The sequence below is a fragment of the Anopheles cruzii genome, chromosome 2 (assembly GCF_943734635.1).
Source record: "Anopheles cruzii chromosome 2, idAnoCruzAS_RS32_06, whole genome shotgun sequence".
Lineage (NCBI taxonomy): Eukaryota > Metazoa > Arthropoda > Insecta > Diptera > Culicidae > Anopheles > Anopheles cruzii.
In genome coordinates this window covers 27,790,501-27,818,126 of record NC_069144.1, presented here as the reverse complement: position 1 = coordinate 27,818,126, position 27,626 = coordinate 27,790,501, and the positions used below count along the sequence as shown (strand labels likewise).

The 27,626-nt window shown below is 52.6% G+C and overlaps 3 protein-coding genes across 4 annotated transcripts; 1 reads left to right on the top strand and 2 right to left on the bottom strand.

Annotated features, from left to right (window-relative positions):
* Nucleotides 1-1,034: 1,034 nt before the first annotated feature.
* Nucleotides 1,035-15,682, bottom strand: LOC128278790 (paired mesoderm homeobox protein 2B-like). The gene is made up of 4 exons (XM_053017519.1): nt 15,678-15,682; nt 13,638-13,660; nt 9,546-9,742; nt 1,035-1,367 (listed from the first exon to the last, which is right to left on the bottom strand). The coding sequence occupies exons 1-4, from the start codon at nt 15,680-15,682 to the stop codon at nt 1,035-1,037; spliced, it is 558 nt and encodes a 185-aa protein (XP_052873479.1).
* A 1,998-nt stretch (nt 15,683-17,680) lies between these two features.
* LOC128267387 (sodium-independent sulfate anion transporter-like) lies at nt 17,681-24,243 on the top strand. Of its 2 annotated transcripts, none has more exons than XM_053004212.1 (5): nt 17,681-17,833; nt 21,767-21,918; nt 21,990-22,228; nt 22,299-23,079; nt 23,154-24,243. In XM_053004212.1, exons 1-5 carry the CDS (start codon nt 17,829-17,831, stop codon nt 23,945-23,947), a joined length of 1,971 nt encoding a protein of 656 aa, XP_052860172.1. In that variant the 5' UTR covers nt 17,681-17,828; the 3' UTR covers nt 23,948-24,243. The 2 variants fall into 2 exon arrangements, with proteins under 2 accessions (XP_052860172.1, XP_052860171.1); XM_053004211.1 differs by lacking the exon at nt 17,681-17,833 and adding an exon at nt 19,280-19,427.
* Nucleotides 24,244-26,926: 2,683 nt separating this feature from the next.
* On the bottom strand, nt 26,927-27,603 carry LOC128278789 (putative N(4)-(beta-N-acetylglucosaminyl)-L-asparaginase GD10667). Its single transcript, XM_053017518.1, has 2 exons — nt 27,550-27,603; nt 26,927-27,476 (listed from the first exon to the last, which is right to left on the bottom strand). The coding sequence occupies exons 1-2, from the start codon at nt 27,601-27,603 to the stop codon at nt 26,940-26,942; spliced, it is 591 nt and encodes a 196-aa protein (XP_052873478.1). The 3' UTR covers nt 26,927-26,939.
* Nucleotides 27,604-27,626: the final 23 nt, after the last annotated feature.

Genomic DNA, 27,626 nt, shown 5'->3' with positions numbered 1-27,626 from the left:
GCAAAATTAATGCCACCCTTTTCGGCGATCGGCCATCGGCCGAGAGTATTACGAGCACGGCTTTTGATTTGGTTAGCCCAAAAGCCAACCATAACGGCGCGAGACGCTTTCCTTTGGCGCTCTTTAACCCTCGATGGTTCCGGTTGGTTCGTTTAATTCGATTCCACTTTCACTTTGTGGCACATTGGTGTGGCCAACCGTGCGATTCCTGTGCGATCCGTCCGTCGTAGATTAAAAATCCGTCAGATTCCGTCCTGCGCACGCGACGCAAAGTACCGCGCGAAGGTCCATAAAAACCAACATAAAACACGGCGCGTCCCAATGGACCGGGAAAAGGATTTGTTGTAAGGTTTTTTTTTTCCTTCCCGCTCCGCTTTACGATAGTTTACGAGCACCCTCTCAGAATGGGGCGCAGAATTGGCGAGTGTCAGAGGGAGAGAGAGAGAGAAAGAGAGAGAGAGCTTCTTTGGCGATTTTTGGGGTTGATTGAATTAAAAATTTAAACCATTCGCCGTTGCCCTGCGGCCACCCAGCTCCGGGAGATCGATCAATCGATCAACCATTTCGGGCCATAAATTTGGTCCCGCAGGCCGTTAAAATGTGACACGTACGCAGATGGCCATAAAAGTGCTTACGCCGAGTGGCTGCGTGCTGCGTCTTTCCGGAGGACTTTGCCTTGCTGTTTTGCTTCTCGCTAGTCCTGTGTATTATTTGATTGAATGTTTTCTTTTCAATTCTTGTTCGACTGCGTGGAAAGTTTCTTATAGAAAACTGTGCTTGTGAGGACATTGGAGAGAATATCTTGTTTTGCTAAGATTTTTCTCTTGTTACTCTTAAATGAAATGTTAGAGAAATGAAACCATTTTGGACAGATTATAAGAAAATAAGTGCCGTTGAAGACTGTTGATGCAAAATCGGAGGAACTCTTTCTATTGCATTCGCACACTCGTTTGATAGAAATTATCGGTTTAGTTTGTTCCGTACCCATTACTCCGCTTACATCATCCTTCAGCCGAATGTAGGCGCAAAAGTGATCAAAACCAATAGAACACAAATAGCGACAGATGGTGCGGCACTTTTGCAAACTGAACACTGGCAGCAGAATCGTTGGCTTCGGAGCCGGATGATGGCTTCATCGGGCCGAACAGATGATGGGCCACGTGCTCCGACGACAGAAGCAGGGTCGCCGAAGGGTCGCCACCGGCAGCACCGGTGGTGCTGTTTGTTAACAACGATGTTGCGAGACCACCGGCTGCTCCTCGAAAGGACACCTCTTCCGGTGACACCTCGGCCTTCGGGCGAAGGGTTCCCGGTGCCCGGTGCCCGGAGGGGATAGAAATGGTTCCGCCGTAGCCGAACCGAGCTGTCTGGCAAGGCAAGTGGCGCCCGGAACTCGGAGGGTGAATAAAGCAATAAACTAAATACAGTAAGCATTGTTTATCCTGCTTAGTGGATAACGAAGCACTTGTGCTAATATTTTCCCTTCATCACGCCGGTGTACCCGGTGAGCGCGACCGTGTCATTCGATGAAAAATGTCGCGCCCAAGGGGAAGACTTCGAACGAAGGAAGGATACACGGCGTGCCCGGCCGTCACGGTGGTGAGCAACGGCACCACCACCGTATTTACGACGACAATTGTCCTCCGGCCAGTCTGGCCGCGCTGGTGTTGGTGGCGTTTGATTAGCTTTTTCGGAAGCTGAACGATAAACAACCATACGAAGGGAATTAGGGTGCAGCAGGTTGCAGAGGCCACGGACGGCAGCGAAGGGCCGGCGGCACACACCGGGTCATCACCGGGATGCTGCCGCCTTCGACGAACTCCCCTCCGACGAGGCGTCAGGCATTCGACTTGTTAATCGATGAATAATAATCCTGACGAAGGGAGTGCCCCTTGCGCACCGGCCCCGACCAGGACGGGCCGGCGGGGCAGCAGAAATCACTTTTCAACCGTGTTCAACTCGATGTTTATTCAATTAACTTTACAAACGTTCCTGGCTCCGCAAACAGCTACACCCCCGAAACCCCGGGGCTCGCAGGAAAAATCATAATGTTCGCAGGATCTTTTTTCTGTATTCGCCCCAGCCCTGGCAAGATCATTAAATCGATGTTTTTTATTCATCGTCGCGATAGTGCTGCGGCAATGTTGGACCATCACAAACAAGGTCCCTTTATTGGTCCCTCGGCGGTTGCTCGGTTGGTCGTCGTCCATCAAGATTTAAATGTTTCCTTTTTTTGCGCTCACAGAACGGACGAACATTTAGCGACTCCGTTACCACTTGATAGCACCAACGACAACAATAACAACAACAACACGGTGACAGATGACAACGTCATTTGTTACGCTCTTCGTTTGCCGGACCAGGATGGTTCGAAGCAATAGGGAACCGGGCCCGGTTCCTTTGTTGCTAGGGACACTCTTTAATGACAGCGTGAAGGGTGTCACTGAAAAATGATGTTCTTTTTACTATTTTTTTTTATAAAACAGCAAAGAACGCGTAATATTCATTAGCCGTGGCCGTATTCGATTTTGACGCTGCACAACGATGCTCGGCACAATCGGAATCCTTGATCCATTGTCCCAAAATGCCGTTTGTTTCTCATTGCGTTGGCCCGGACCGGACCCCACTTTATGTTGCACATTTTATTGCCGCACCCACCGCATCTCTAGGGAGACGTTTCTAATTATTGAAATTGTTTTCTAGATCACCAAACACCAAACGGCCTTCCGGTCCTGGCCAGAAATGCGGGGCTGCCGGGGCTTTCATCCAGAATCCCCAGCAGGGCGTGCCCAGTGTGGTTTCAATATTGCAAAACCTGCCCCAGCGCAAGGCTAGCCGGAACCAGAACCGACCGGCACTCAGGCTAATCTGCTTCGATTTGTCGATTATAGTTTTTAGAAGGCTTTTCAACTGGCGAGACCCCTTTTTTGCCGGCCAGCCGGCCGACGTGTGGTTGACGATAATTTATTGGCTTAGAGCTCTGAGCGATGCGGTTTTTGGGGGATGCGATTTTAATACATACCGCTGCCACCGTCACCGCCACCGTTTCTTGCCGATGGCCCGCAACGGAAACAATCGAACGAAAGCGACAATTTGTTTGTCAGCCGGACCAAACACCCTCATGTCATGTCCTCCACAACGATAAATAATTGAGCATGAATTTTGAATTTCGATTAGACAAACCACAACCGGACAACCGTGGGGGGGGAGGGCACCACCGGAAATTGAGTGTGGCTTTTCGTGTCCGTACCATCATTTCACACTTCCCATGTCTGTGTGTTCTGTTTGGCCAGTGGTGTTTGACCATCACCATCCGGGTCCGTTGGCTCTGTTTGGTCGGTAGTAATTTTCCAATTTGCCACTGCAGTCTGCATATGTTTGGCGAAATTATGTACCGTCCCCGTCGCCTCACCTTTTCGTGCGCTTTTTAAACTCAAACCTCAACATGTTTGCGGAACACACACACACACACATACAGCGACCCACAAAGAAAGAAAGTCCGAGCAGTATTCCCTCCGCCGATTCAACAAACAGATGCCACGGTTCCATCTCCACCCGGGCCGGGATGATGGGGATGGCGGATCGCGAGTGGATAATTTTCCACGCCGCGGTTTTCCCGGGGCCCGGTTGCTCGTGAGCATAAATTTTAATAATCATACTCCAGCTGCTTCTAATAATGCGGCCTCCAGAGCGCGCCCCGGGTCATTTTCCAGGACGAAATGACCAACCACCGGAAAACCGCGCCGGAGCTTGGCCGGTTAGCCCCCGGTTGGGTGTCGGGAGTTCGGGAGAGTAAAAACCGGTGATCATCCTTCGCCGAGGCTATTTCGCGAACAAATGTGTGTTTTTGGTTTTTTCTAGATGCGTGGTGGGTCCATTACAAAAAAAAAACATCGCGGAACGTGTGCCGGACCACGTAGGTGGCACGAAAAAGTGGCCAATCTGCACCGGGCGGGTTTCCGTATTTCATGATTTGCGGTCCCAGCCACCCCACGGTCTCGGGTCGGTCCTCGCAATAATGGTGCTGCGCGCGAACACCGATCCAGACACATGCCAAGGGAGCCAAGGGGAGCACGGGATCCGGCGGTGGCCCCGTTGGTCGACGACGATTTATATTTATCGAGAAAAATAATTCCATCCTTGTGCACCATATGTGAGTACAGTACGGCATACGTTGCGGCACTATCATTATTGGTCGTCTGTCGACCGGGAACCAACAGGCCCGGGCCGGAGTTGATGGTGATGGCGCTGGCCGTGGAGCAAATAATTGAGATTGGATTCGTGGAACGAAACAACGGATTTAAAATTCGAGAAACCAAAATGTTGTTTCAAAATACGAACAAGGTCTCTCTCTCTCTCTCGGTCGTGTTTGTCTTAGTTGTATGTAATAAAAATGTAAATGTCATGTCGCAAAACTAACCAATCTTCGAGCACGAGCTTAGAACATCCCGTTTTAAAGTAACCAATAAAACTGCCAGTTTGTTAAATAATCAATGGACCACCATAAAGTCGCTGTAAAGTCGTTCCTTTTAGCCGGTGCTGTAAATAAACGATTCCTGGCCCCCCAATTTCATCTTCACGAAAGTCACGACGACCTGCCCGGGCTGCCAAAACGGACTCCATGCATCACGCGGGCCACATATGGTCCAGCGGCCATTGCCCAGATGGATGGCGTAATTGCAGATTGTTTACTCTACCTTCTCTCGCTCTCTCTCGCTCTGTCTGTGTTCTCTCGACGGACATTTTTCGCCGTTCGATTTTTGTTTGTCCGAAATTCGAAACTCTTCGTCCAATCATTAACATTAGTGGACCGAGCGCGCCGTGCTCGTGAAAGGAATTCTGTCACAGGCGCTCCTTTCCGTTTGAAGCGATCAGTTTCCCGGGACCCGATCGCCTAATGGTTCACCGTAAGAACCGTTCGATTACACTTCAATCAATTATTCATTTCATTAGATCCACTTTTTAACGAGAGATAAAAAAATCCCGTTTCGTCCACTGGGATGACCGTTCCTTAATGAATGGACAGGGTAACACAGTTTGCTTTTGCCATTGCATACTTAGCATAACTTTGGATCCTCCATTAGAGGGGTCATCACATGCTCCTTACGTGACTGTATGTTACAACTTCCGTACTTTTGTTACGATTCCTCTATATCCTTCCGATCCGTTTTTTGCATTCTTTCTCTCAAGGTTCCGAGCCTACGCCTTAATGACTGACTTTCCCCTTACCTTGGTGCCCTATTTTTCCCGATTCATATTTGCGCCCACCATCGTTAAGGTTGTGTGTGTGTGTGGGATGGAAATAAATTTTTCAAGCTCAAGCGTCTTGCAACATTTTGTTTCACCAGCCAGCCGAAGCATCTTTCCTGTGCCTCATATTCCTTTCCAGTTTCGCAAATATTTCGCTACGTACCATTTTGCTACCTTTTTGGGCCACTCGCTCCTTAGCGCACGGCGCTCCGGCGCTGTCAGTGGATTGCCGGGCGTGATGAATTAAATTGTTTCAAAGTTTTGACATTCTCGGGCGCGCACACGGCACGGACCCTGTTTTGTGGCTACTTCTTCTTCCTCTCTTGGGGTGGCCAACCTGAGGGTTATGGTTGTGTGTTCGTCGTTCGTCTTCGTCTTACACCGAAGGGTGTTTTGCCGAACGTGTTTTCATTTTCCTCTCGCACATCTTGGCGCAAAATGGAGTTTCCTCTACTTGGGACCCGTTTCGTGCGATTGACCAAGCAACGCACCGGAGCTTTGCTTTTCTCGTGCGTCAATCTGTAATCCTCGCTCCGGCTTGGGCCGGCTGCGGGTCATTGTTATGTTCTCATGTTTTTTTTGCGTGTGTGTCTACGCCATTTTCTTTGCAATCGTTTAATCTTCATTTTATCTTCCATTTCACACATTTGTTTTACAATTTTTTCATTTTCCACTAAGCGTAAAGTAATCCATCAGCTGGCTGAACGGAGCACCACATCCTGCCAAACGGTGATGACGCACTCACCAATAGCCATGCCATGAAAAATGATGCGTCACCAATATGGAGTTGGCTGTGGCGAAAAGTTCATTGTTTCGCCATTACGGTCGAAGCATCGAACGACAATAATGACCCTTGTGCAGTTTTCATTACCTTAATGCGCCCTACTTTCGCACAGCACAACGCTCATAATTGTCGCGTTTGTCGATCGGCGATAAAACTCCGCCAAACCGTTCCCGGATCCTTTCAACGGCCCGGCGGATGAGTCGCAGATTGTTTGCTCACTTTTGAACCCCTCGTCAACCCCTCGTGGTTAAGGGGTCCGCGGAGGGATTACTGTGGGCCACCGCCACCACCAAGACCACCGAAGGCACCAAACACCACAGATGTGTGATGAATTTTAATTCAATCACCGAACGGAACCGCAACTAAACCCTCGGCTGGCTGCGCTCCCTAAATGGCTGGGTGTTCCGGGATCGCACGAGGTGCACAAGGGGTGTCGGGACTCGAGGAAGTTGTTTTCGATGTAACAAACACACTCATTGAAGGGAAAAATCGAGTGTCCTCGGGTGTAATTGAGACGCCTTATTGTGAACGGCTTGCGAATTTTGATCCTATAAATGTTTGTTGTTTAGAATTTGCACCAAAAAAATGCAATTGCTGTAACAAGAAAACATTAAATAAACCCGATTTCAACGTCGAGGCTGTCTTCTTTCTACTCTCCTTCGGCAACGTTTATTAGAATTACACAAAAATGAAAGTGTTGGCATCAAAATTCCATTTATTTGCTTAAAAATTAAGCAAACTTTTACACCCTCTCTCGGTGGTTCGGCTTCACATATGTCCAGCGCAAACCGTGCCTGGCGCAAGGTCCCCGTGCCGGGGACACCTCGCGTTAATTGACAGACTAATCAAAACGCAAACGCGCTCCAAAACGGTCAACGAATCCGCGGCCCCCGAGACACACAGATCTAATGCCGCGCACCGGATTCGATGTCAACGTCAACGTCAGCCACTCCGTTTTGACACTAATTACGAGCGAGATTGGAGCGCAACCGAGACGGTTCCTGATTGACGGTTCCGGATGGCCATACTTTGTATGCTTGACGCGGACCACGGACGAAACCGACCGGTCTGGTTTCGACAGCCAGTTCGGACGAGCCGTTGTTTAATTTCATATTTCAACAATCGAAATAAAATTAATGTGTCTGCAACTGGTCCTTCTCCCGAAAGGCGCAGCCGCTTTAAAATCTCTCTTCCAGGGCTACAGTTTCGGTTCCATCGAGCTGTATCACTTTTGGTACTTTAAACGCCCGGTGCAGGGGAAATAAAAACCCAAAACCCCTTACCAACGAACACCAAATGGATGGATTTCATTAACAAAATGCATTTACGTCCTTTATTTTTGTTTCGTTTTCGTTTCGCGTATTTTCAACAACTTTCCTCGCCCATTTCCCTCCGCAGCACGCTCTCCGTTGGAAAGGCAATTTTATTTATGATTTTCGTGCTTCATTTTCGCTCCTTTCATTCTATATTTTTTGGCGCATTTTGGCGCACTTCGCACAAAATCCCACCGGCGACCGACTATCGGTATCGGCTGCCGGAGATGCGTGATGACACGCAATAATGTCCCATCGATTATTAACATGGCCCACTAGGGTACCCCGTGAACCCCGAACCCCCGAGAGTGGCTGTCTCTGTTTTGGGTGGAAATTTTCGAACCGAAATTGGCAGACCGATTGCATTTCGGAAGGTTCGAAGGTGCGTGCCATCCATCAGCGTGCCACTGCCGCGCGAGTATAATGTACGGTAATTGAATTGAAATTTCAATTAAATTTTATTCCATCCCCAGGGGCGTAGCGCGGACCTCGGACGCGGACGAAGCGCATGGACGGTGGACCGAAAACGGCGCCGTTCGAAAATTGAATCGATCAACACTTTGAGCAGTTTTGACAGCAACAGACAGATCGGATCTCGTTTGGCTCGTCCATTTCCGATTCACCGTTCGAGTCCTCCACGGAGCTGCACGGTGGACGCACAGTAATTGCACACCGGAGCCGGAAGTTGCTCGGCGGAGAGAGCGAAATGTTTACGTTAACCAGCGATAAGCGTCAACACGTCGGTGTAATTGTATGTAAATTACCGATGTCCTCGGTGGCCCCCGCCGGGAGTTTACCTCCAATTTCTTGAGCAGTCTCGTGCTGCTGAGGCGCGGATCAACGACTAAATTGGCAACAATATTGGCACAATGTAATTAAAGATAACATCGGCGTAATTCTATCATAACACCCAATCCACAATCGACCGACAGCCGTTCGTGACGCTGAAGGGCACTGTTTAAAACTAGCTTTGGGCGTTCAATTTGGAGACGTTCTCACTCATTTTTTCATCTTGAGCTACGGAAAACTTTCCCATGACATTTTTGGCATATTTATGCTGCAGTTATCATAGGAAAAAACAAGGAAAATGGGTATATTTTCACGCCACATTTTCCGCCCACTTATCGCAGCCATTTATCATCCCTTGTACAAAGCTCTTCCGGTTCCCTTCCGTGATAGCCGAACCATCAATTCCGAATCACTTCACACGCTCCCGGGATACCGAGGATGCGAAGCCTCCTAGGGATGCCTCCGTTCGAGAGGCTGAGGAAATCAATTTGTTACACTTGTTTTACAACTTCCGCCACTGCGTTCGTCGGTCCCCTCCGCGACCGGATCCGGATCGAATGAATCTCGTGTGCAGATTAGATGCAGCCGTTGTGATAAAACCCCGGGCCGGGCGAAAGCCGAGACGAAAGTGTCCCCGTAGGCGTGGCGTGTGGCAGCACCACCATCGTTCAAGGACCGTAGGACTGACCCCTTGGCTCGACCGGTGCGGGTTCGAACGAGGGCTTGATTGAGACATCAATCCCAACGATCCTCTCATCAAACGACACCCGAATAATCCATCATTCTTTCCTTCCGAGCCGAGTTGGCCGACCAGCTCGTGTCGTGTGAGACTTTCGACTTGCGACTTCCGGTAGCGCGATATTCGTGAAATGAAGGGTGACGCACACCACCAGCGGAAGCGGTGTTGCCAGCCCACCCGTGTTCGACCCGAAACGAACGGACGGACGGTCGAACGGGCCGAGGTGATAAATTTATGACTCGCCTCTAATCGAAAGGCATGTGTCAGACCTGCTATTGGGCCCTTTCTTGGGTGCCGTAGTCAAGTCAAGCACACGCATGAAATATTGAGCAAGGCACGTGTCATAAATAATGGACTTTATGTACTCGACTCCATCAGGCTGATCAGGAGGAAAGCAGGTCTCCGTCATTTTCGTTGTCCTTCCTTGTCCTTTTTTTGCGGGGTCTGGCACACATTCGGATCGAAAGAATTTCCAGGACACCCAGGACCGGCCGGCCACATGCCACGGGAAACAATTTAATCAATCAAGCCCGAGAACCGTACGGCATCACGGTCGCCATCACCGGACTCAATCTCGGGACTCGGGAACGGCCTACGGGGATCCTTTTCGGTTTTTTGCTATGATTTTTATGGAGTGCCTAAGGAAAAGGGACAACCCCGTACGACTCACCTGTACCCGTGCTTCGGTCAGATCGATTTTCATCGCAATCTCCTCGCGCGTGTAGATGTCGGGATAGTGCGTCTCCTGGAACGCTCGCTCCAGTTCCTTGAGCTGGGCCGACGTGAAGGTCGTTCGTATCCGCCGCTGCTTACGCTTTTCCGCCAGCACCGAGTCGTGCCCGGCGTACACCTTGTACGGCAGTCCGGCTGTAATAAAAAGCACCGGAAAGAACGGATCAGGTCGAAGTCGAAACTGTTGCCACTATAAAACCGGGAAGCGACGGGGGCCTGCGTAGCCTCCGAAGGACAGTCAAATTAATGCAATGGCGCCATTCATTAGGGTGTTAATTAATTGAAATTAGCTGAAGATTTTTATATCGGTAGTAAAATTATTTACAACCCAACTCCGGCCGGCGAAAAGTTGAGCAGCCGGGCCAGGAGCAGCTCCAGCCGTCAAGGCCACGGTCGGTCACGCAGACGTTACGCTGCGGCAACCTTCTCACATGCGCAACTTTGGCTCGGGCCGCGCTTAAATAGGGTCGCCCTTTTTTTGTGGGGCGCCCAGAAGCATTAAAAAAGAACGATGGCGTCCCGGGCCAGCAGCGTCGTCGTCGTGGTTTGGGTCGTCCTGCTTTGGTGGCCGTTAAATGGCGCGTGTGCCCATCGTCGGCGTCGTCGTCACCACTACACTCAAGCGGCACCAGGAGAAGCACTTCTTCGTTCTTCCCCCGTTTTTGCCGAACCCAAAGCCAAAAGTCCGAGTCGACATTAAAACGGGCCGTGGCCGAAAGAGACGCCGATATTTGTGTGCTCGTGCTCCCGGAGAGCGCGACGCGAGTGCGCGGCCGTGCGAGTAAGAGGGGAAGTACGCCATGTCGTCATTTATCTTCCACCCCAAAATGAATAATGGCCGCACGGGAGCCCGTAGCGAAGGGTCCACCATCTTCCGTGAGCCGCGTTCAGCACGTGGACGAGAGCGCGTCGGGCTGGCAGGATCGGGTTTCCTTGGGTTTGGTATAGCGCGTCCTTCATCTTGGTCGGCGTGGCGTCTTTTCAACACAAATATAAACCCGTCTGCACGTGCTTATCCTGCTCGCTGGAGCGTCCCTACGGCGTGGTCGGCTTCTTGGGGCTTTCGCTTCGCACGTTGGTTATGAGCATTTCTCGCCTTTTATCTCTTTATCCGGTGTTGTTATCCGTTGCTTTATTTATCTGCCGTTCGAGTAATGTGTGCTAATGCTGTATCCTTGCGAGTCCGTGTGTTTGTGAAGCAATCGGCTTGGGTTTTCCACTATCCAGGTATTTACTTCAATTACTTTCAATGGCTGACTAGTGATCCACTCGCTTTTGAACGAAGTCTCAATTCACGAAACTGACATTTTAACGAAATAACAAATGACAAAACTCAAAAAGCACTATCTTAACGACCATTTTGAAACAACGTGCTCTAATAATTCGTTCTAACAGTTCGATTTAGCTACAAATTACCGCAATTCGGTACAACATTTTACAGCACACAGAGACGCACACTACCGCAAACGGCACGATACGTAACCAATACACTCACCTGAGAGAGCGAAAACGGAACGGACACTTCGAAACAGACATTCATCGCAATCTTCCGGCTTCCGGCCGGGCGTGCCCTCCGATCGGTTCCCACTCGGTCCTGTGTCATATTTATCTTACTGATAAAATTCATCCCCAAAAAGCAGAAACTCCTGCGGCTCGAACCGGCTCACGGTGCCGTGGCTGCCGGGTGCGGTTTGCAGAACATTTCGATGGCCCGGACGTGGCCCAATGGGACAAGAAAACTATTGGACCGAAACGCAGAGCATCGTCGTCGTCGTCGTCCACTGGTTGGTGTGGTGAGAAATTAAACATCGAACCACAACCAACCAAAACGGAATGGCACCCGGAAAGGTGCTTCCCGACATGAGCGCCACTTCGTCTGGCTCGAGAGACATCCTATTGGGGCTCCTCTCTCTCTCTCTCTCTCTTTTTGCCTCTCTGGTCGTTCTCCGACGACGACGATGACTACTGGCAGAATATTTGCATTAGCGAAACGAGCGTTCTCTGCGGGGATCAGCGGAAAAAAGCGTCCGGGAACCATCGGGATTAAATGCTTTCTTTCTATTGATTTTTCAACAGGTTTCTGGAAGCCGGCGGCTTGCGGTTCCTCCTGCAGCGTCAGCGCTGGCTGTGGAACACCACAGCCAGCCAGCCAGCCAGCCAGCACGGACCCCCTGGTGCGAAGGATCAATGTTTGAGCAAAGATATTCCGGGCACGATTCAGCACGATTGAAAGATTTCAGAGCCGCCAACAGCTGCTTGCTCGGCGCCGCTTCCGGGTTGCGGTTGACCGAAGCAATAAGATGCGGGAAAACGGATTTGGCTAACCGATTTGGGTACCATTTTTATGCTTCTCTGGGCACCGTTTAACGATTCAAGGGCTCCCCCAAATACCGAGACATTAGTTGTGATAGTTGCTCACGCGTTCAAGTTGAAATAACACAAATTCAATTGAATTCGCTTCCTTCAACCGTTGCAAACTTCTCTTGCATTTTGACCAAAATTAACTGACACTTTACAAACTGGCTACTAAATTAGCGTAAAAGCCACTCCCCATTCATCTCGTGGAGCACCAGGCGTCTCCATTTCCCCCCCTTTTGCCAGCGCCACCGGGCGTCTCCACCGAGCGTCTTGAAGTTTTCGCTCTCTCTTGCGCTCTCTCTGATCAATGAGACAAAGTTTTGCTTAATGGAGCAGAATTCTTTAAATTTGCCCCCCAGCCCATTTTTCCGACAAAAGTCTCGCTTCCCATTCAGTCCCGATCCCGGGCCGCCGCTATTGTTGATTTATGCACATTGGCTACCCCGGAGGAGCGAAGGTTTTCCCGGTTTTCCGATTTTCTTCGGCAGTATTGTGTGCAGCTCAGCAGTTCTTCCCTCGGCCGACCAGGCCGCTTCGAATCGGGCTGGCACATCAAACCTCATGCGTCCTCATCCCTCGTGTCATGTTTTGTTTGTTTTTACCACCGTTCCACTCCGTGCTCTCGGTCCCTACGCCTCGGTTCGGAACGAATGAACGACCAACGGCCGGCAAGCCGACCGACAATTGGCAATGCTCGAGCGGGCGGAAATTTCAATGCAAACAAGCTAATTTCCAACGGAAAGGCCTACCGGGACGGGAACGAACGAGAGCGAAGCCGTGGCCGGCACTGGAAACGAAGGCAAAAAAAACCGAGGCGAACCCCGAAGCCGATGTATATTTGATGAAGAGCGTAGAGGCCTCCGTCCGGTCCTATCCGGGGGCCAAAAATTAGAGGCCCGTGGGTGAAGGCGATGGAAGCAAATATTTACCACTGCCACCTTCTGGCCATTTTCGGGCCGCCGACACGTGAGGTCCGCCTTAGGGAGCCTCCGTTGCGTTCGGTGCAGCAAACCTCAGATACCTTTAATTCGTGCTTCCAGACATTGTTCGCATCGATCCTTTGGCGGTAAAGCTGGAACACTGCTGAGTGTCCTATCGATTGATGTTTATCAGTAGCTTGAATAGATTGTTTATCGCTGTGAAAACTTCCGATAAGTTTCACTACCCAAAAGCCATTTGGAACCGTTTTGACACTGCCCCGGGGGGCGGATAATCCTGTTCCGATTGCTCGTTCGAAACAACGCTAGGAGGGGGAATCGTGCCAGAGAAAGCAGCAAAAAAGACTCACCCTCCTCGCAGGGGGTGATGCGAAACGGTTGGGGCGTTGCTCTTGTTACGGATTATGGTCAATCGGTATTAATCTGCCAGATCGGGACCGGCCAGCGCTGAACGTCGTCCATTACGCTACGGACGCTGTGTCTTCATTCACATTCTCCGCCCCGGCGGAGGGAGCGTCACATTTCTTTAGCGCTGAGAAGCATGAGAAAAGATGAAGACACGTCTCGTGTGTCCATCCGGTTCAATTACGGTGGCAATCTCACAAACTACGCGCCAACAACTGGACGCTGGGCCCGGACTGGCGCCAGAAGATATGTTGAATTGCCGCTACTTTTTGCGCACATGACTCGCTTTCGCCCGGCCAAAAGGCTCGTCTTAATCTTCATCGAGGTGCAAAACGGTGTCGAACGGTGGCGGCTCGGGTTGAAGGTTAAAATGCCACACACATGCCCACAGATGCCGGTGCCGAGGATTGATGCCGTGCCCAACCAAGTGAGGTCATGCAAAATGCACGAAAAACACCGACGAAAAACGTGATGAAATCTCCGCACAAAGCGGGCATCCTGTTTTCAGGAGGGGCACATTTATCGCGCGTGGTGATGGTGGGTTATTGTGTCTGATGAATGTCTGACGTAAGGAATCAACGGACCGTTCCGTCCAACGGAAGAAGGTGTTCGCGTTTCATTTTCTGTGCGGCCACAGGTGCACTCGAGTGATTTTTCCACGTCGCGGCAAGATGTTTTGCTCGCCTCGCAAGACGGATTGCACTCGAAGGGAATATTAGGTGAGCTTTCACTTCCCGAGGCATGATCCGTCACTGAACTTGCTTCTTATTGGACTGCACAGGACTTTGTTGTCGGTGGAAAGCAACAACAATCGCTGCTGTTCCCGATAAAAAGGGTGTGGTTCATTTAAAAAAACGGTAACAGGTAATTGAAAATATTTAAAAGCCATTAAATGCTGACGACAACAACCCGTACCATGGTACCAATTATGCCAATAAATCATTAAAGTGTAATTAACCTGATTTAAAACGGCCCGCGGCAACAGGAAAGTGCCCTTAATCAAGGCCCTTAACACTACGGGTAGCCACGGATTATCACGGCGCTGGCAGGTGGAAAAAATCGCACACTCCACACTATCGACCCAGCCCACCAACCACACACACCCACACACACATGACCTCGGCCAACGGCGGTCCGTGGCCACCGTGAAATATGATATCCGATTAAATGGCTACTAATTGGCCCGGTAATCCAATTTGTAAAATCATTCTCAATTATCAACAATTACCGCCGCCGGCAATCGAATTAAAACAGATTTGAATCTTAAAATCCTGAGCTGCAGCTGCTGAATTTATTATGACCCCGTCTTGTGGGGCACAAAAACCCACCATCCACCACTACCCGGCCACCAGCGGGTGCATTCGGTGCGGTACGCGAGTGTATGTTCCGGTTTACGGTGTGTCTCTCTCTCGGCTCGGCGAAAACGATTGCCTAGCCTAGCGGCGTGGTCCACAGGATGGGTGACCCACAGCCGTCCCGAGAGGACACGTCCAAAAACGAAGGGGGCCGATAGTTTTCCACCAACCCCCGTGGCAGCCCACGTGCTAGTTTTGTAGACTTTTCAAAATTCCGGCTTTTCTACAAATCCCCAAAGATTTGCGCCAGACCGGTCCCGGCCGACCGACCGTGCCAGGCCCCCAGGCTTACGCGTGTGGGGTTTGTGGTGAAAAACCACACACACACACACACACTTACGATGGCAGGCCCTCCCAGCAGGCTGCGCAGAATTATGGTCTAGGAATGTTAATTTATTATTACACTACCAATTAAGCCGGCATCAGTGATAATCATCGTCATCTGGGGAGTAACCGGGCTCCGACCGACCTAACCGCCACACTAAACCACACACGTAACGGTGTGTCGGTGTGTGTGTGTGTGCCGTGGGGTTTGAGCTATGTCGGTCCTTTAGCCAGGTCCCACATTGTCGCTCCAATCCGTTCTTGGCTTTAGAACGCACACACTCCGGTTGCTTGCTCTGGTTGTTGTGGTTCCGTGGCCAAACACGTACACGAGGCTGTCGATGCAAAGTTTCTTCGCTACACTACTGCCGGCCTCGAGAAGCTCTCTCTCTCTGTCTACCGCTCGAATCCTAGTGGAATTATTTATGGGGCCTAAAGCACTAGCTTTCCGCGTGAGTCGAATGAACAAAGACCACCAAAAGATTCCACAGGACGCCCGGCAGCCAAGGAAGAAAGCCGAGCCAATCGGTGTCGTGCGTGTAATGTAAATTTAGTGCCTATAACATTAACGCTATTAGAGCACGGGAGCACGCTTTAGAGAGCTCAGGCTAATGTGGTTTAATTGCGGGCACCGTAAACGTCCGGTTTGAGCACCGGGGGCACCGGGAGCGAGGGGCCCTGAGAGCTTACGGCATCACGTACGGCTGCCAATTAGTCGCCAGGGCCCGGCTATTTATCGTCTTGAACCACAGAAACCCGGACACGGACGGACCACGGGCGCCTCAGACGGCGGGTGAATCTTGGTGTAACTTTAAATCACGGAACACACTGACCGTTGGTGGTTTATGTGTCGGTGGTTGGGTCGGTCGACTGAGCATTGCTTCCGGATCGTCACCTATCAGGGGGTGTTTTGGGGTTCCTGGGGCCTGGGGACTTAATTGCCGACCGGCACCGGGATAACTTAACTTCTGCGGTCGATTACTTACGATAATGGGTTTCCGGTTACCGGGGTTGCCCTCGCTCGTCCCTAATCTGTGGCAGATTCGCTACCAAAACATCCAGAGCCAGGCATTCAATTTGGGTTTCATCGTGCTTGCGCCTGACGGTAGGCAATCCGCCGATCACATAGCTTGCCGATCACGCAATGGGAAAATTCAAAAACACAACGTTTGTTGGTCGCAGCAGCAGATACCTGGGCCATAAATACGCTCGAACGCATTCGACACGCGTAAGCAGTCATAAAACTCGGGCCAGTGGATCAATCGGGCATTATCCCGCGGTGTAATCATGTCTCGCCACCTGCTTTATTTTGAGCCCAACCATCTTATCGCGCTTCGCCCCCTTATCGGGGCCGAAGCGAAGTACTATCTGCCGAGGGCGTATAATTCAATAAAATTGAACCTGATTTCGCATCAACTTCAATCCTTCCTCCGTATCACCTGGATGACCAAACAAACTAAAATTGGAACCCGTCCATAAAACGCACCGTAATCTATTTTAAGCCCCCTGATTTATGGAGCCCCCCGGAATGGTCCTTCCGAAATGGATTGTTTTCAAAATCGCTCAAGGCTGGCGGGGTAACCACGAAATCGTTCGCGTCATGCAACCAGACGCAGATCAGATCGGACGCACCCAGACAGGCGCTAGAACCCGATGAGCCTGTACCCGTCGAGTGGCTGCATTCAATCCTCCCCGGCGCATTCCACCGACCGGGCTGTGTGCGTCACGCAAACAGGGTTTCGCAGGGTTCGTTATCATAGTAATATGTTTATGATCATGTTTTTATCGTTGCCCCGGTGACAGCTTGCAAATCGGTGTGTCTAACCTCGGCGCACCGGTTCGCCTGATATAACCGAAGCATCCACCGAAGACTTCATTTGAATGCCGGCCGCAGGAGATGCTTTCCTCCGCAGGCGGAAGCGGTTTGTGACCTTATTCGGGGTATCGCCACCAGCGTGTGACGCAAATCCGTTGGCCAAGCTCAAACCGAAGATTTATGCCTTTATGAGAGGGGGGAGTCGAGCGGATGTTTTAGATCCGGGGCAACCACGGGGCGGCCGCGGGGTGTATCTGGTTCGCGTGACGCGTGCGTAGTGTCATTATCAAACGCGTTTATCGTAGTGCGCAGGCCACTTAAGCGAGAAACTTCAAATTTCAATTAGCAAAATCAATTGGCTGCCACTTCGGCGATGGACCGTGTGGTGGCGTCTCCGGGGACACGCCGGCCGGTAGCGTGTGCTTCCCGGGAACGCGAACGCACACACACGCTAATGGTCGATAAGAAAATTGACGAAAATCTATCGCTGGCACGTGTGCGCGCCCCGGTGAGTGAGTGTCACCGTGCGATCGTCGCGTACGCAGCCACTCACGAGAAACGCTAGGAGAGAGAGCGCAAACGCTCTCAGTGCGTGTGTCTTAGACGCGCGCGCAAACAAGCTCCTTCAGCGCGAAAGAGAGGTGCGCTTATCTTTGCGAATTTTCAGTAAAAACGTCCAAGTGCGAGTACCTGGCCCGAGAGTGACCGTCCTGTTTGTGGCCCGGCCCGTCCCGTAGATCGATTATAATTTACCCGGTCGCCGGACCGTTGCGGTCAGTAAACCGTTGACGCACGGCACGGGCAGAAGTGCCCCTTGTGAGCGGTGTGTGAAGCTAGGACCTTCTCTCTAGGTGGTGGCCGCAAATTTTCTTGTTCTTGTTCGTGTGCTTGTGTGCCGGTTTGCAGAAGAAAGTGCGATCCGCCCGTTACCGGTTTCGTCGTCGGTTCATCGGTGAACTCAAAAGTGATCCTGATTTCGCTGAACGCTCGGGTGACGCGGTACACAGACAGCAACCGCCGTAAGGATGTCGTAAGTAGCTTCTTTATTCCGCATTTAAGGGGCCGACAGCGGACCGTTCCTGACCCCGTACCCAGCTCTAAAGGGACGGGACCTAAATTCGCACATTGGCCATGTCGGGTCGACCTAATTAAGTGCCTCTAATGGATTGCCGCCGTGGTTGCCGTTTGTCGAGCGCGATTGTTTCACCGCACTGACCACCAGCTTCAAGGGCCCCGGGACATCGAATCAATAGACGAAAGCCTATAGACACTGTGTCAACAATCGCATCGCACATCCGATTAAAAAGGGAAACGATTCAGTTATCAGGGCGCCCGCGTTTTGCAAGATGCGTGCGGTGTCGTTTGGAGTGTGCCTTGTTTCTACTTGACGCGGCCTCGTGTGCTTACAAGCTTGTGAAACGTGTGGTCACTGTGAAGTGAAGCCATTTTTATCTAAAGCTCCTTCTGATGCAATCCACGCGCCCTCGCTTTCTCTTGTTGATCGTCAGCCGAATGGTTGCTTATCGAGCAAATAAAAAAAAAATGTATCAAGGATTAGAAAGGGTCAATTAGATTTCAGTAAATTAGTTAGTAAGGAGCATCAACTGATTTCAAGGTTTAACGGTGTGATCGTGGTCAGATTCTGAGGTTCGGGATACTCGGAAAAGCCGTTACGCCATGCTGTCTACGCCTTGCTGTGGCCCAGGACGCGGTTCAGATACGAAATGGAATTGTCGTCGTCGGAATCGTTTTTGTCGCCGAAGCCGAAGCCAAGCTAAAACTAGACAAGACAACGGAATCGGCGCGATCGGCGTATCGTAAACCACAGCCTATTGAACCCACGTGACGTACCGTAAACCGATTGTACGTTTATCGATCGAGCACGGATTAACCGGCACCGATAAGAGCGCCAGCCTGCGATGCAATTGTCTGCAGGGTTAGTGTCAAGAGCCAGACACCCACCGAGATGGGAAGACCCAGCATAAACTGCGCTAGGTTTTAGCTACATTCTAGAACCCGCTTATCTGCCTCTAGATCTCACTCATTCAGCTTCTAAATCGGTCCGGCTTACACACTACACACTCCATTCACTACGACCCCGGCTAGTAGTAGGTTCAGCGATAACGACTTTCGACTTTTCAACCAAAAAACACATTAAGATACTAGGCCACCCCAACGGGACCACCGGATTCCAACCGGAACACGACGTCTGACGTTCATCGGCCGGACAGTTAAACGATCTTCAACGTCTGACGCTTGCCTCATCACACGTCAAACGCTGCTGTTGTGTTGTGTCCGACTCGCTCGGACCAGACTTCTTGGTGTTGTCGTCAAACGACGCGTTTGCTAGGTTTAGTAAGTCGTCTTCGTTGACGACGACGACGGAAACGACCGAACGTGTGGCGGATTCTTGGCAGACTCCTCCTGGCACCTGGCACCACCGGTGGCTGATCTGTTCAGTCAATCGAGAGCCATCGGTCGGGCAGCATAAGTGGTCCTCCCAAGTGCATCTCCACAGGGTGTTTCCTGCGCAAGGAGTGGCTCGGTGGTGCGCCATAAACCATGGCCGACAACGAATCGCTTGAACCGGCTACCGGCCTAGCCATACCCCGGATACAGATTAGGTAAGGCACACGGCCTGGCCAACGTGTGTGCGATCGCGTGACAACAGTCGTTCGGGGGTTAGCGGCGTAATCGCCGCCACACGAGACGCGCTCTGTGGACAAACAACTGTGTGTGACTAAGAGGAACCCCGAAAACTTCGCTGCAAACCCGACCCCGGGGGACGGTGGGTAGGACGCAGAGGTACTGCTCGGAATACCAATTACCGGGACAGATAACGCAGGGCCATTTTATGGCTACCGCCCGCTGCCGCCGTCGCCTTTTTAGTGTTTCCGATCTGTCAGATTTCACCTGCAGACCGGGCCTCTTATCTTTACTGATGCTGCCGAATTGGTCTGTTTTCGTGTGTGTACCCATCGGATGATAGCTGCCTGGTGCTGCTGCCTGCCGCTGTGCGGAGCTGTTCCTGTTCTCAGCAAATACTGATAACAATTTTGGCACACGGCAAACAACGTGTTGGCTTTGAAGCCGTTCGCCGAAGCGACGACACCGAAGGTTTGCGATCTCGCGAAACAACTTGACAACGGACCCGCAACTGTCACGATACTGTCAATCGGATAGATGTCGACAGCAGACTCGAACTTCGTTGCTCTTGTTCGGGCGTGTCTTTGTTTCTCTTTTATTGCCCAAATTAACAAGCGCACCTCGCGCCTGTTATCGCACTTGTCGCGGGTGTCCCAGGTTACACTGGGCCACTTGATTGGTCGCTGCCAGACCCCATGATGGATGATGGATGGTATCGAGCAGGCGCCAGGAGGGCCCTCCCTGATGCACCGCGGTGCATCTACTCATAAACCCCCCGTTCCCGTTCGATTTGATTGGGGGCCGGAAAAACTTTTCCCACCTCGCGTTTGGTTCGTTTTATTTTTATGTCCACCCAAGCTCGCGGCTGGGCGCCACGGAACCACCAGCTGATTTTGGTCGGTCCGCCGCCTCTCGTACCGAGAGGGACCGAACCGAGAGCCATCTGATTCGGCGACGACTTTCCCGAAATAGACTTGACTGCGGACTTGACGGTCTTGAACTTCGCGCCCTTCCCGGTCTGTTTTTCTTCGACGCTGGTCGCTTTTCGCTGTGGTCGCAGGTATCAGTCATTCACTGGTTGGGATACGTTACCAGCCATTAACCTCCAAGGGAAACTTCCGTACGTTTTCCGAACCCCTTTTCGGATGAGCTCCGCGCCGTGTCCGCCCATAACCGTGTTGTCACGTGAGACTTATGCTCTCGGTTTCGTTTGCCGTTCCGTTCCGTTTTCTGTCCCTAGTTTTCTTAACGGGGGCCACAAGGACACACACGAAATGGGCCGGGTGTGGCGTGTCCGAAATCTGGCCCGCTGCTCGGTGCCAACAAATTCCACCAAATATCCGTCGTGTCGAAAAATCTGTTCATTACCCCAGTACCCCGGTGTCGGTGTCGGTTGGTCGGTGTTTGACGGTCAAAATCAAGGCCGTGCAATGCACTGCACGCGCGCGTCGCTGCCAGAGCCAAGTACTTGGCACGACCACCGATTCCGAAGGAGACGGATTTGTTGTGAGACTAATGTCCGGGTGGGCAGGTGTTTCCCGTGACCGGTTTCCGAACCGGAACGGGCGATTGTTTTGGTCCGGGACGGAAGTCCAAGCCAGCCGCAGATTTATCACCGCTCTCCCGCGTGTGTTTATCCTGCGGACAAGGCGCGGGATTTATGACGCAACCAGCGCACGGAGCACTTTATCTCCGCTACGGTGGCCCAAGTCAGGAGGTTAGCGTCATTTACAACCGCCAAACGTGACCACAACCCGTGCCACGGGTGAGCTTCTTGTGGGAGAGGTGTGTAAATTACCACTTGACAGGCGACTGGTACTGTTCTGTCGTTCCGAAAGATATGCTAAAACCGCGTTCCCTCACCTACGTCAGCTGATTCGCGAGTGATTAGAACGAGTCTTAGGGCTTGGCATCACTACCGACAAGTACTGCGTGCGAAAATGTTAATTTTAGCGCACAAACCCACACACCCAACCCCGAGAGGCCGAGTCGATTGTCTTGGGAACCCCTTTCTTGATGTCGCCGCTTCCGAGAAATACGAAGCTACCGCGCACCATTTGGACCGGAAGCACCGTGAAACATAAGACGGGCCAGGCACGAAAGCGAAACGGAACGCGACGGTTCGGTGTGACTCAAGACATTCCTGAACCGGGACCCGGGACTAAGTGCCCGTGTGACCCAAAAACCCTTACTACGCACTATTAGCGCACCGACCGGGCGATGAGTCACGGAAAGCCAGCTCGGCATCTGACACCTCGCTCACCGCGGGGTCTTCAGTCCGCACTAACCGCCTGTCATCGCTTCCCATACTTGCCAGGCGGACGTCGAGCGACACGCAGCTGGACAAGGTCCAGATCAAGTCGGCCTCGGTCTACAACATTCACGGTCTGAGCGGCTCGCAGCACTCGCTGAGCGTCACGCCAATCCACAAGGATGTCGTCGGCTACCGGGGCAGCAACGAGTTCATACGTAAGCATCCGGGCTGTTTCCGGTTGTCTGGAACACATCTTTAACCACACACACACTCTCTCCCTGGACAGTGACCGACGATAAGCAGTCGACGATGGATCAGCTCCGGTCGATCGGACCGTGGTGTCGGCGCAAGTGCAAGAACGTGTGCCGGCGAAAGATTCTCTACAAGCGCGTCCCGGTCCTGAACTGGCTGCCACGTTACTCGGCGGACGATGCGGTCGGAGATCTGGTGGCCGGCATCACCGTCGGCCTGACCGTCATCCCGCAAGCCCTCGCCTACAGCAGCATCGCCGGTCTCCCGGCAGCGGTACGGCACTTCCCGGGGTTCGGACTTAACCCAAAACGAGGCTAACGAGTGTCCCCTTTCCTTTCCACAGTACGGTCTCTACGGGTCGTTCGTCGGGTGCTTCGTGTACATTCTGCTCGGCTCCTGCAAGGACGTACCGATGGGACCGACGGCCATCGCTTCGCTACTCACGTTCCAGGCTTGCGACGGGATCTGGCAGCGGGCCGTGTTGCTCTGCTTCCTGAGCGGACTGATCGAGCTGCTGATGGGTCTGTTCGGGCTCGGCTTCCTGATCGACTTCGTGTCCGGCCCCGTTAGCTCCGGGTTTACGTCGGCCGTCTCACTGATCATTCTAAGCTCGCAGGTGAAGGATCTGCTTGGGATTTCGGCCAAAGGGAACACTTTCATCGAGCAGTGGACATCGATCATCGACAACATCCACAACACGCAACTCGGCGATGCGCTGATGGGATTCACGTGCATCATCGTGTTGCTGTTGATGCGTCTACTGCCCCGCATCAAGGTTGGCCCCCCGGAGCCGGTCGATCAGTCCGTTGTCCAGAGGATCATAAACAAGTCACTGTGGCTCGTCGGAACGGCCCGGAACGCAATCATCGTCGTGGTTTGTGGTGGCATCGGGGCGGCTTTCTACGAAAACGGCAGTCAACCGTTCCGGATGATCGGTGAGGTGCCGAGCGGACTTCCGTCCGTGCAGGCCCCACCCTTCTCCGTGCCGGAACTGGTCGGGCCCGATGGGAACGTTACGCAGGCGTACGAAAGCTTCGGCGACATGCTGTCGAACCTGGGCTCGATGCTGATCGTTATCCCGCTGATTGCTCTCCTGGAGAACATTGCCATCTGCAAGGCTTTCGGTAAGGACACGGACCAGACGGACCACTCCGACCCGATGTTCGCTGACAGTCTTTTCTCTCTCTTCCTCCGATAGCTGACGGAAAACCAGTCGACGCCACTCAGGAACTGATCGCCATCGGGGTGTCCAACATTGCCAACTCGTTCGTCATGGGCTACCCAGGCACGGGGGCACTTTCGCGCGGGGCGGTCAACAACGCGAGCGGAGTACGGACACCTTTCGGTGGCCTGTACACTGGGCTGCTGGTCATACTGGCGCTGCTCTTCTTTACGCCCTACTTCTTCTACATCCCTCGGGCGGCTCTGGCGGCGATCATTATTGCTGCGGTCATCTTTATGATTGAGGTGCGCGTCGTTAAACCGATGTGGCGCAGCAAGAAGACGGATCTGATACCAGGAATTGCGACGTTCGTTGCCTGTCTGGCTCTGCCGCTCGAGTACGGCATCCTGGTGGGAATTGGGTTGAACATCCTGTTCATCCTATACCACGCGGCCCGCCCGAAGATCCACATGGACCAGGCGGTGACACCGTGCGGTGTCAAGTACCTGATGCTGACGCCCGACCGCTGCCTGATCTTCCCGTCGGTCGATTACGTGCGCAACCTGATCAACAAGCAGGGCCTCAAGAGCCAAATCCCGCTGGTGATCGACTGTACGCACATCTACGGGGCTGACTTTACTGCCGCCCAGGTTATCGATACGCTCATCAAGGACTTCAAGAGCCGCAACCAGTTGCTGTTGTTCCTCAACCTGAAGCCCTCGGTCGGCAACGTGTTCGAGGGAGCCGACCTGGAGTACCGGGTGTTCTACGACTTCGAGCAGCTGGACAAAGCGATCCAAGAGTGCCGCCGGAAGAGCATTCAACCTTAGGTCGGCCGCCTGTAGCCGTAAATGTCACAAGTGATCTGTACAGTTTAGCCTTAAAGATAAGACCACCCCTACGCCCCGTAAGTTACCGAAGGCTACCTCATAGGTGACCTCAGTTTGTTCGTTCCTAGACCCTCCCAGGAACCCGATTCCCGAGTTTGTTGTACTATTTAGTGAGTAACGCGTCCATGCCCCGGTCCTGACCGGACCGAAGTTCTGTAGTCATGTAGCCACGCATTGAAAGACACCGTTAGCTCGTAAGCCATAAAGACGAAGACCAGATAAACGTTTACTTATTTATGCAGTAACGGGGTCCAAAGCTTCAATACGGGATGTACTTACACTGCAGATTCATCGACGTTTGGAACATCGAAGCCCGGTGCACGTCCTGGTGCGTCCTGCCACCCATAACCGAGCACTGCGATCCTGGGCCAGCGGCGGCTGCCGCGTGGTGTAGGGCGCTCATCGTCACATTTCCGGGCCCGACCCCGGTGCCGACGGGATTGTAGGACCGAGCCATCGAGGCCGCCGCCGCCGTGTAGCGGTAGGCGGCCTGCGACATCTGGCTGCAGGACGTGAGGTCACCGTACGAGCAGGGCATATTGCCCAGCCCGGTCGGGTCCATACCTCCCTGGAGGCAGCTAGAGTCGAAGCTAGCTGCCGCCTGGTTGAGGTACGAGTAGTCCATGTCGTGGGGATAAATTTTGGCGACTTTTGTGTTTCACGGGGGCCACAAAAAACTCGGCGCCCAGCGCGGGCGGAACTGTCAGTTTCGGTCTCACCGCACACACACACACTCAGACACCCAGTTCACTTTAGCCGATGACGATAATGTTGATGGCAATAATACTTTCACTGATGCCGATGCCAACCAGCCCGATGCCAGGGACTCCGGAACTCCTTCGCCCACCACGGGACGGGCTCCACGGAAATGGCACACCTGGCGGCCCGGTACTCGAACCGCCCGCGGGTTATGGAATTAAATTAAATATTAATTTCCTTCCGTATTTCCGGCCGCGGCCATTACCGTCGTGCCAAGTGTTGCGGATTGCTTGTGATTGTGTGTTTTTCCTGGGCTTTTTTTTCGTTCGCTCTCTCTCTCTACACTTCCAAGCGTCGAAATGTCTGTCAGTGCTCGGTTTTTTCGGGGGACCGTTTTCCCCACCAACCAGTACGGCCCGGTTATGCCCGGACTTTTATGTGTGTCGGTGTTATTTATTTTTATTATCCATGAATTTTGCACTCAACACTCCGGCCCGGCTCCGCCCGAGGTTGCGCACACAATTTGCACGTCGTCACGGGGGCAGTTTTGGCGGCACACACACACACAGATCAGTGGGCTGGGCGGGATATTTTGGGGCCTTAACGGTGACGATGATGTTCACGCACTTAAACTGCGTTGGCTCCGACTTTTTGCGGAATAAATTCGGAAACAGCTTCAGGAAGAAAGCCGGAACCTTTCAGCAAGGATTCCGTTTCATAAATATCTTTACGAGGCTCGTTTTGGGACACTTTTCAGAACAGCATTTGCACCATCACACGATCCGTTTCCGCCACAACATTCGGTAACGAACTCGGATGTTCGGAACAACAACGCGACACGCAACGGGCGCTGACCGCCGCCACTCGAAACAACAAACTGACCGACTCAGACGAACGTCACGCCAAGGACCTGCTGCTGCTGATGCGATGCGATGCTACTGTCTGCTGCTGGTTTCCGCTACTGCGACCGGTTGCTTGCATTCGCCGAAATCAAATGATAAGCTTAATTCAATAACGGTGAACTCAAAGCCTGACTGACTCGCATGCTGCGCTGCGGACCGCCGCCAGTCTATTGTTCCAGGGCGGGTGTGTTCCCCTACACGTGTTGTTGGCGTTGGTTTCTATCCTGCCAAGGACCTTGCCTCACACATGTGTCGCCGTGCTGTGCGAGGGTGCCAAACACCCAGCACACGCTGGCGCTGATGTGCTGTCCTTTGTCGTCCCGTGGAACGCCGGCCAAGGTGTCCTTTTTGAGCTAGCGTTCCCTTTTCACCGCACGCGCACGTGGTCCCGTTTGCGTAAGGGAGAGCGTCTCGTTCGCTGCGCAAGGATCTCCGCAAGGACGCGCGTGATCTAACCCGTCGAAACAGGGGAAAACCCGTCTGCTCAGGGCGTGGCCATCGGATTGGCTCGCCATCGTCCAATGGGAGCGTGTTACGAACCCCGACTCGGGACTGCTGCTTCGGCGAGGAAAATCCGTGACGTCACCGTTTCCAGAGCGTTTCCCCAAGCGCGCCTGTCGCCTCCAAGTGCAGTCCAAGTTTGTGAGCGTGTACGCGATTAACGGCCACGGAAAAAGTAAGGAGAAGTCCAAGGCGAACGGGGCCGCTAAAGAGAAAGAAAATGAAGGATGAAAAACACAAACAAACCGGAAGGAGCTAGCGCGGACGACGCGGTCTCTACTATCACCTATCACCTTCGGAGTGGTGCGAGCCCGAGGCGGGAAAAAGAGTGCAGCATTTTTATTTGCCATTTCAGTTTTCGACACCACATTTCGGGACACAGATTTCCCTTGCCCCACACCTCACTCATATTTTGCCGTGTTGCTTGGAAAGCCTCAATCGAGAAGTGCACTTGATGGAGCTCGCCCAACACACACACAGACATTAACGGCCGTTCTGGTACTTATGCGCTGACAGTATCTAGGTTACTACGACCCAAGGCAAGGATGTTGATCGATGTGCACACGGTGTCTTGGGCCGTCGCCGTAGCCACCCCGGGCGTCGAGTGTGCCTTGGAGGTGAACTTTTATTGGATTACAATTGATGTGCCGTGGGCGCTGCGTGAGCGCGTCTTAAAGAAGATGTTCGCAAAACACCCGAACATTAGCCGCAACAGGAACGATTGGTCTTTGCGCCACCGGCGTGTGCCTTTAATAAATATTTTATTGTAGATTACACGGTTTTACAACCGCGGATTACACGGAAGTTGAGAGGGGTTCTTTTCCGGCTCACTAACACTTGACCGTGAGGACCTGCACCTGGTCACTGGCATCGGCCACCGAGTACGGAAACTCCTCCATACCGTGGCAGGCCGCCCCGTGATGGCCATCCTTCGTAGCCACCACAATGCCACCCATGAACGCGGGATAGTACTTGGCAATCCGGGCGATAGCCCGCTGACCGGCCTCTTCCGGACCCAATCCATTGCGCATTCCCTCGACGGCTAGGAGCGCAGGCAGGAACCGCATCATGACGTCCCCATCGCCGGTAGCCACCGCAGCACCAACCTCGGAATCCGCATACGCACCGGCACCCGGTATCGGCGAGTCACCGACGCGACCCGGGATTTTGTGTCTTGCTCCATTGGTGGACGTTCCGGCCACCACATGGCCAGACGGGTCGATCACGATCATACTGATCGTGTCATGGTTGTACCGACCGAACGTGAACTTTGTACGATCCGTGGCCGGTGGAGACTTATGGTTCACGTCGTTCGCAGACACCGGTTCGTAGGGTCCACAGGACATCGATGGCGAAGGGAGGACATTCTAAAACAGGTCGGGAAATTAGTAACACAGGCACAAAACTGTTCAAATTTTTGCGCTGACCCAATCGACCAACGTGCCGTGATACGACACGGTGATCGATTGACTCGCGATAAGAGGACAGCAGCATCAGCGCCAGATAAACGCAGGCAG

Bases quoted from the DNA above. Each gene is read 5' to 3' on its own strand.
- LOC128278790 (XM_053017519.1), bottom strand. The intron at 9,743-13,637 runs GCACCTCGATGA...TTTTTATTACAG, and splicing joins CCACCGTTCGACACCGTTTT to CCGGACTGCCGTACAAGGTG. The intron at 1,368-9,545 runs GTGAGTCGTACG...TTGCCTTGCCAG, and splicing joins TGACCGAAGCACGGGTACAG to ACAGCTCGGTTCGGCTACGG.
- LOC128278789 (XM_053017518.1), bottom strand. From the start codon at position 27,603: ATGCTGCTGTCCTCTTATCGCGAGTCAATCGATCACCGTGTCGTATCA. The intron at 27,477-27,549 runs GTTGGTCGATTG...GACCTGTTTTAG, and splicing joins ACCGTGTCGTATCACGGCAC to AATGTCCTCCCTTCGCCATC.
- LOC128267387 (XM_053004211.1), top strand. From the start codon at position 19,366: ATGGCCGACAACGAATCGCTTGAACCGGCTACCGGCCTAGCCATACCC. The intron at 19,428-21,766 runs GTAAGGCACACG...CATACTTGCCAG, and splicing joins ATACCCCGGATACAGATTAG to GCGGACGTCGAGCGACACGC. The intron at 23,080-23,153 runs GTAAGGACACGG...TTCCTCCGATAG, and splicing joins TGCCATCTGCAAGGCTTTCG to CTGACGGAAAACCAGTCGAC.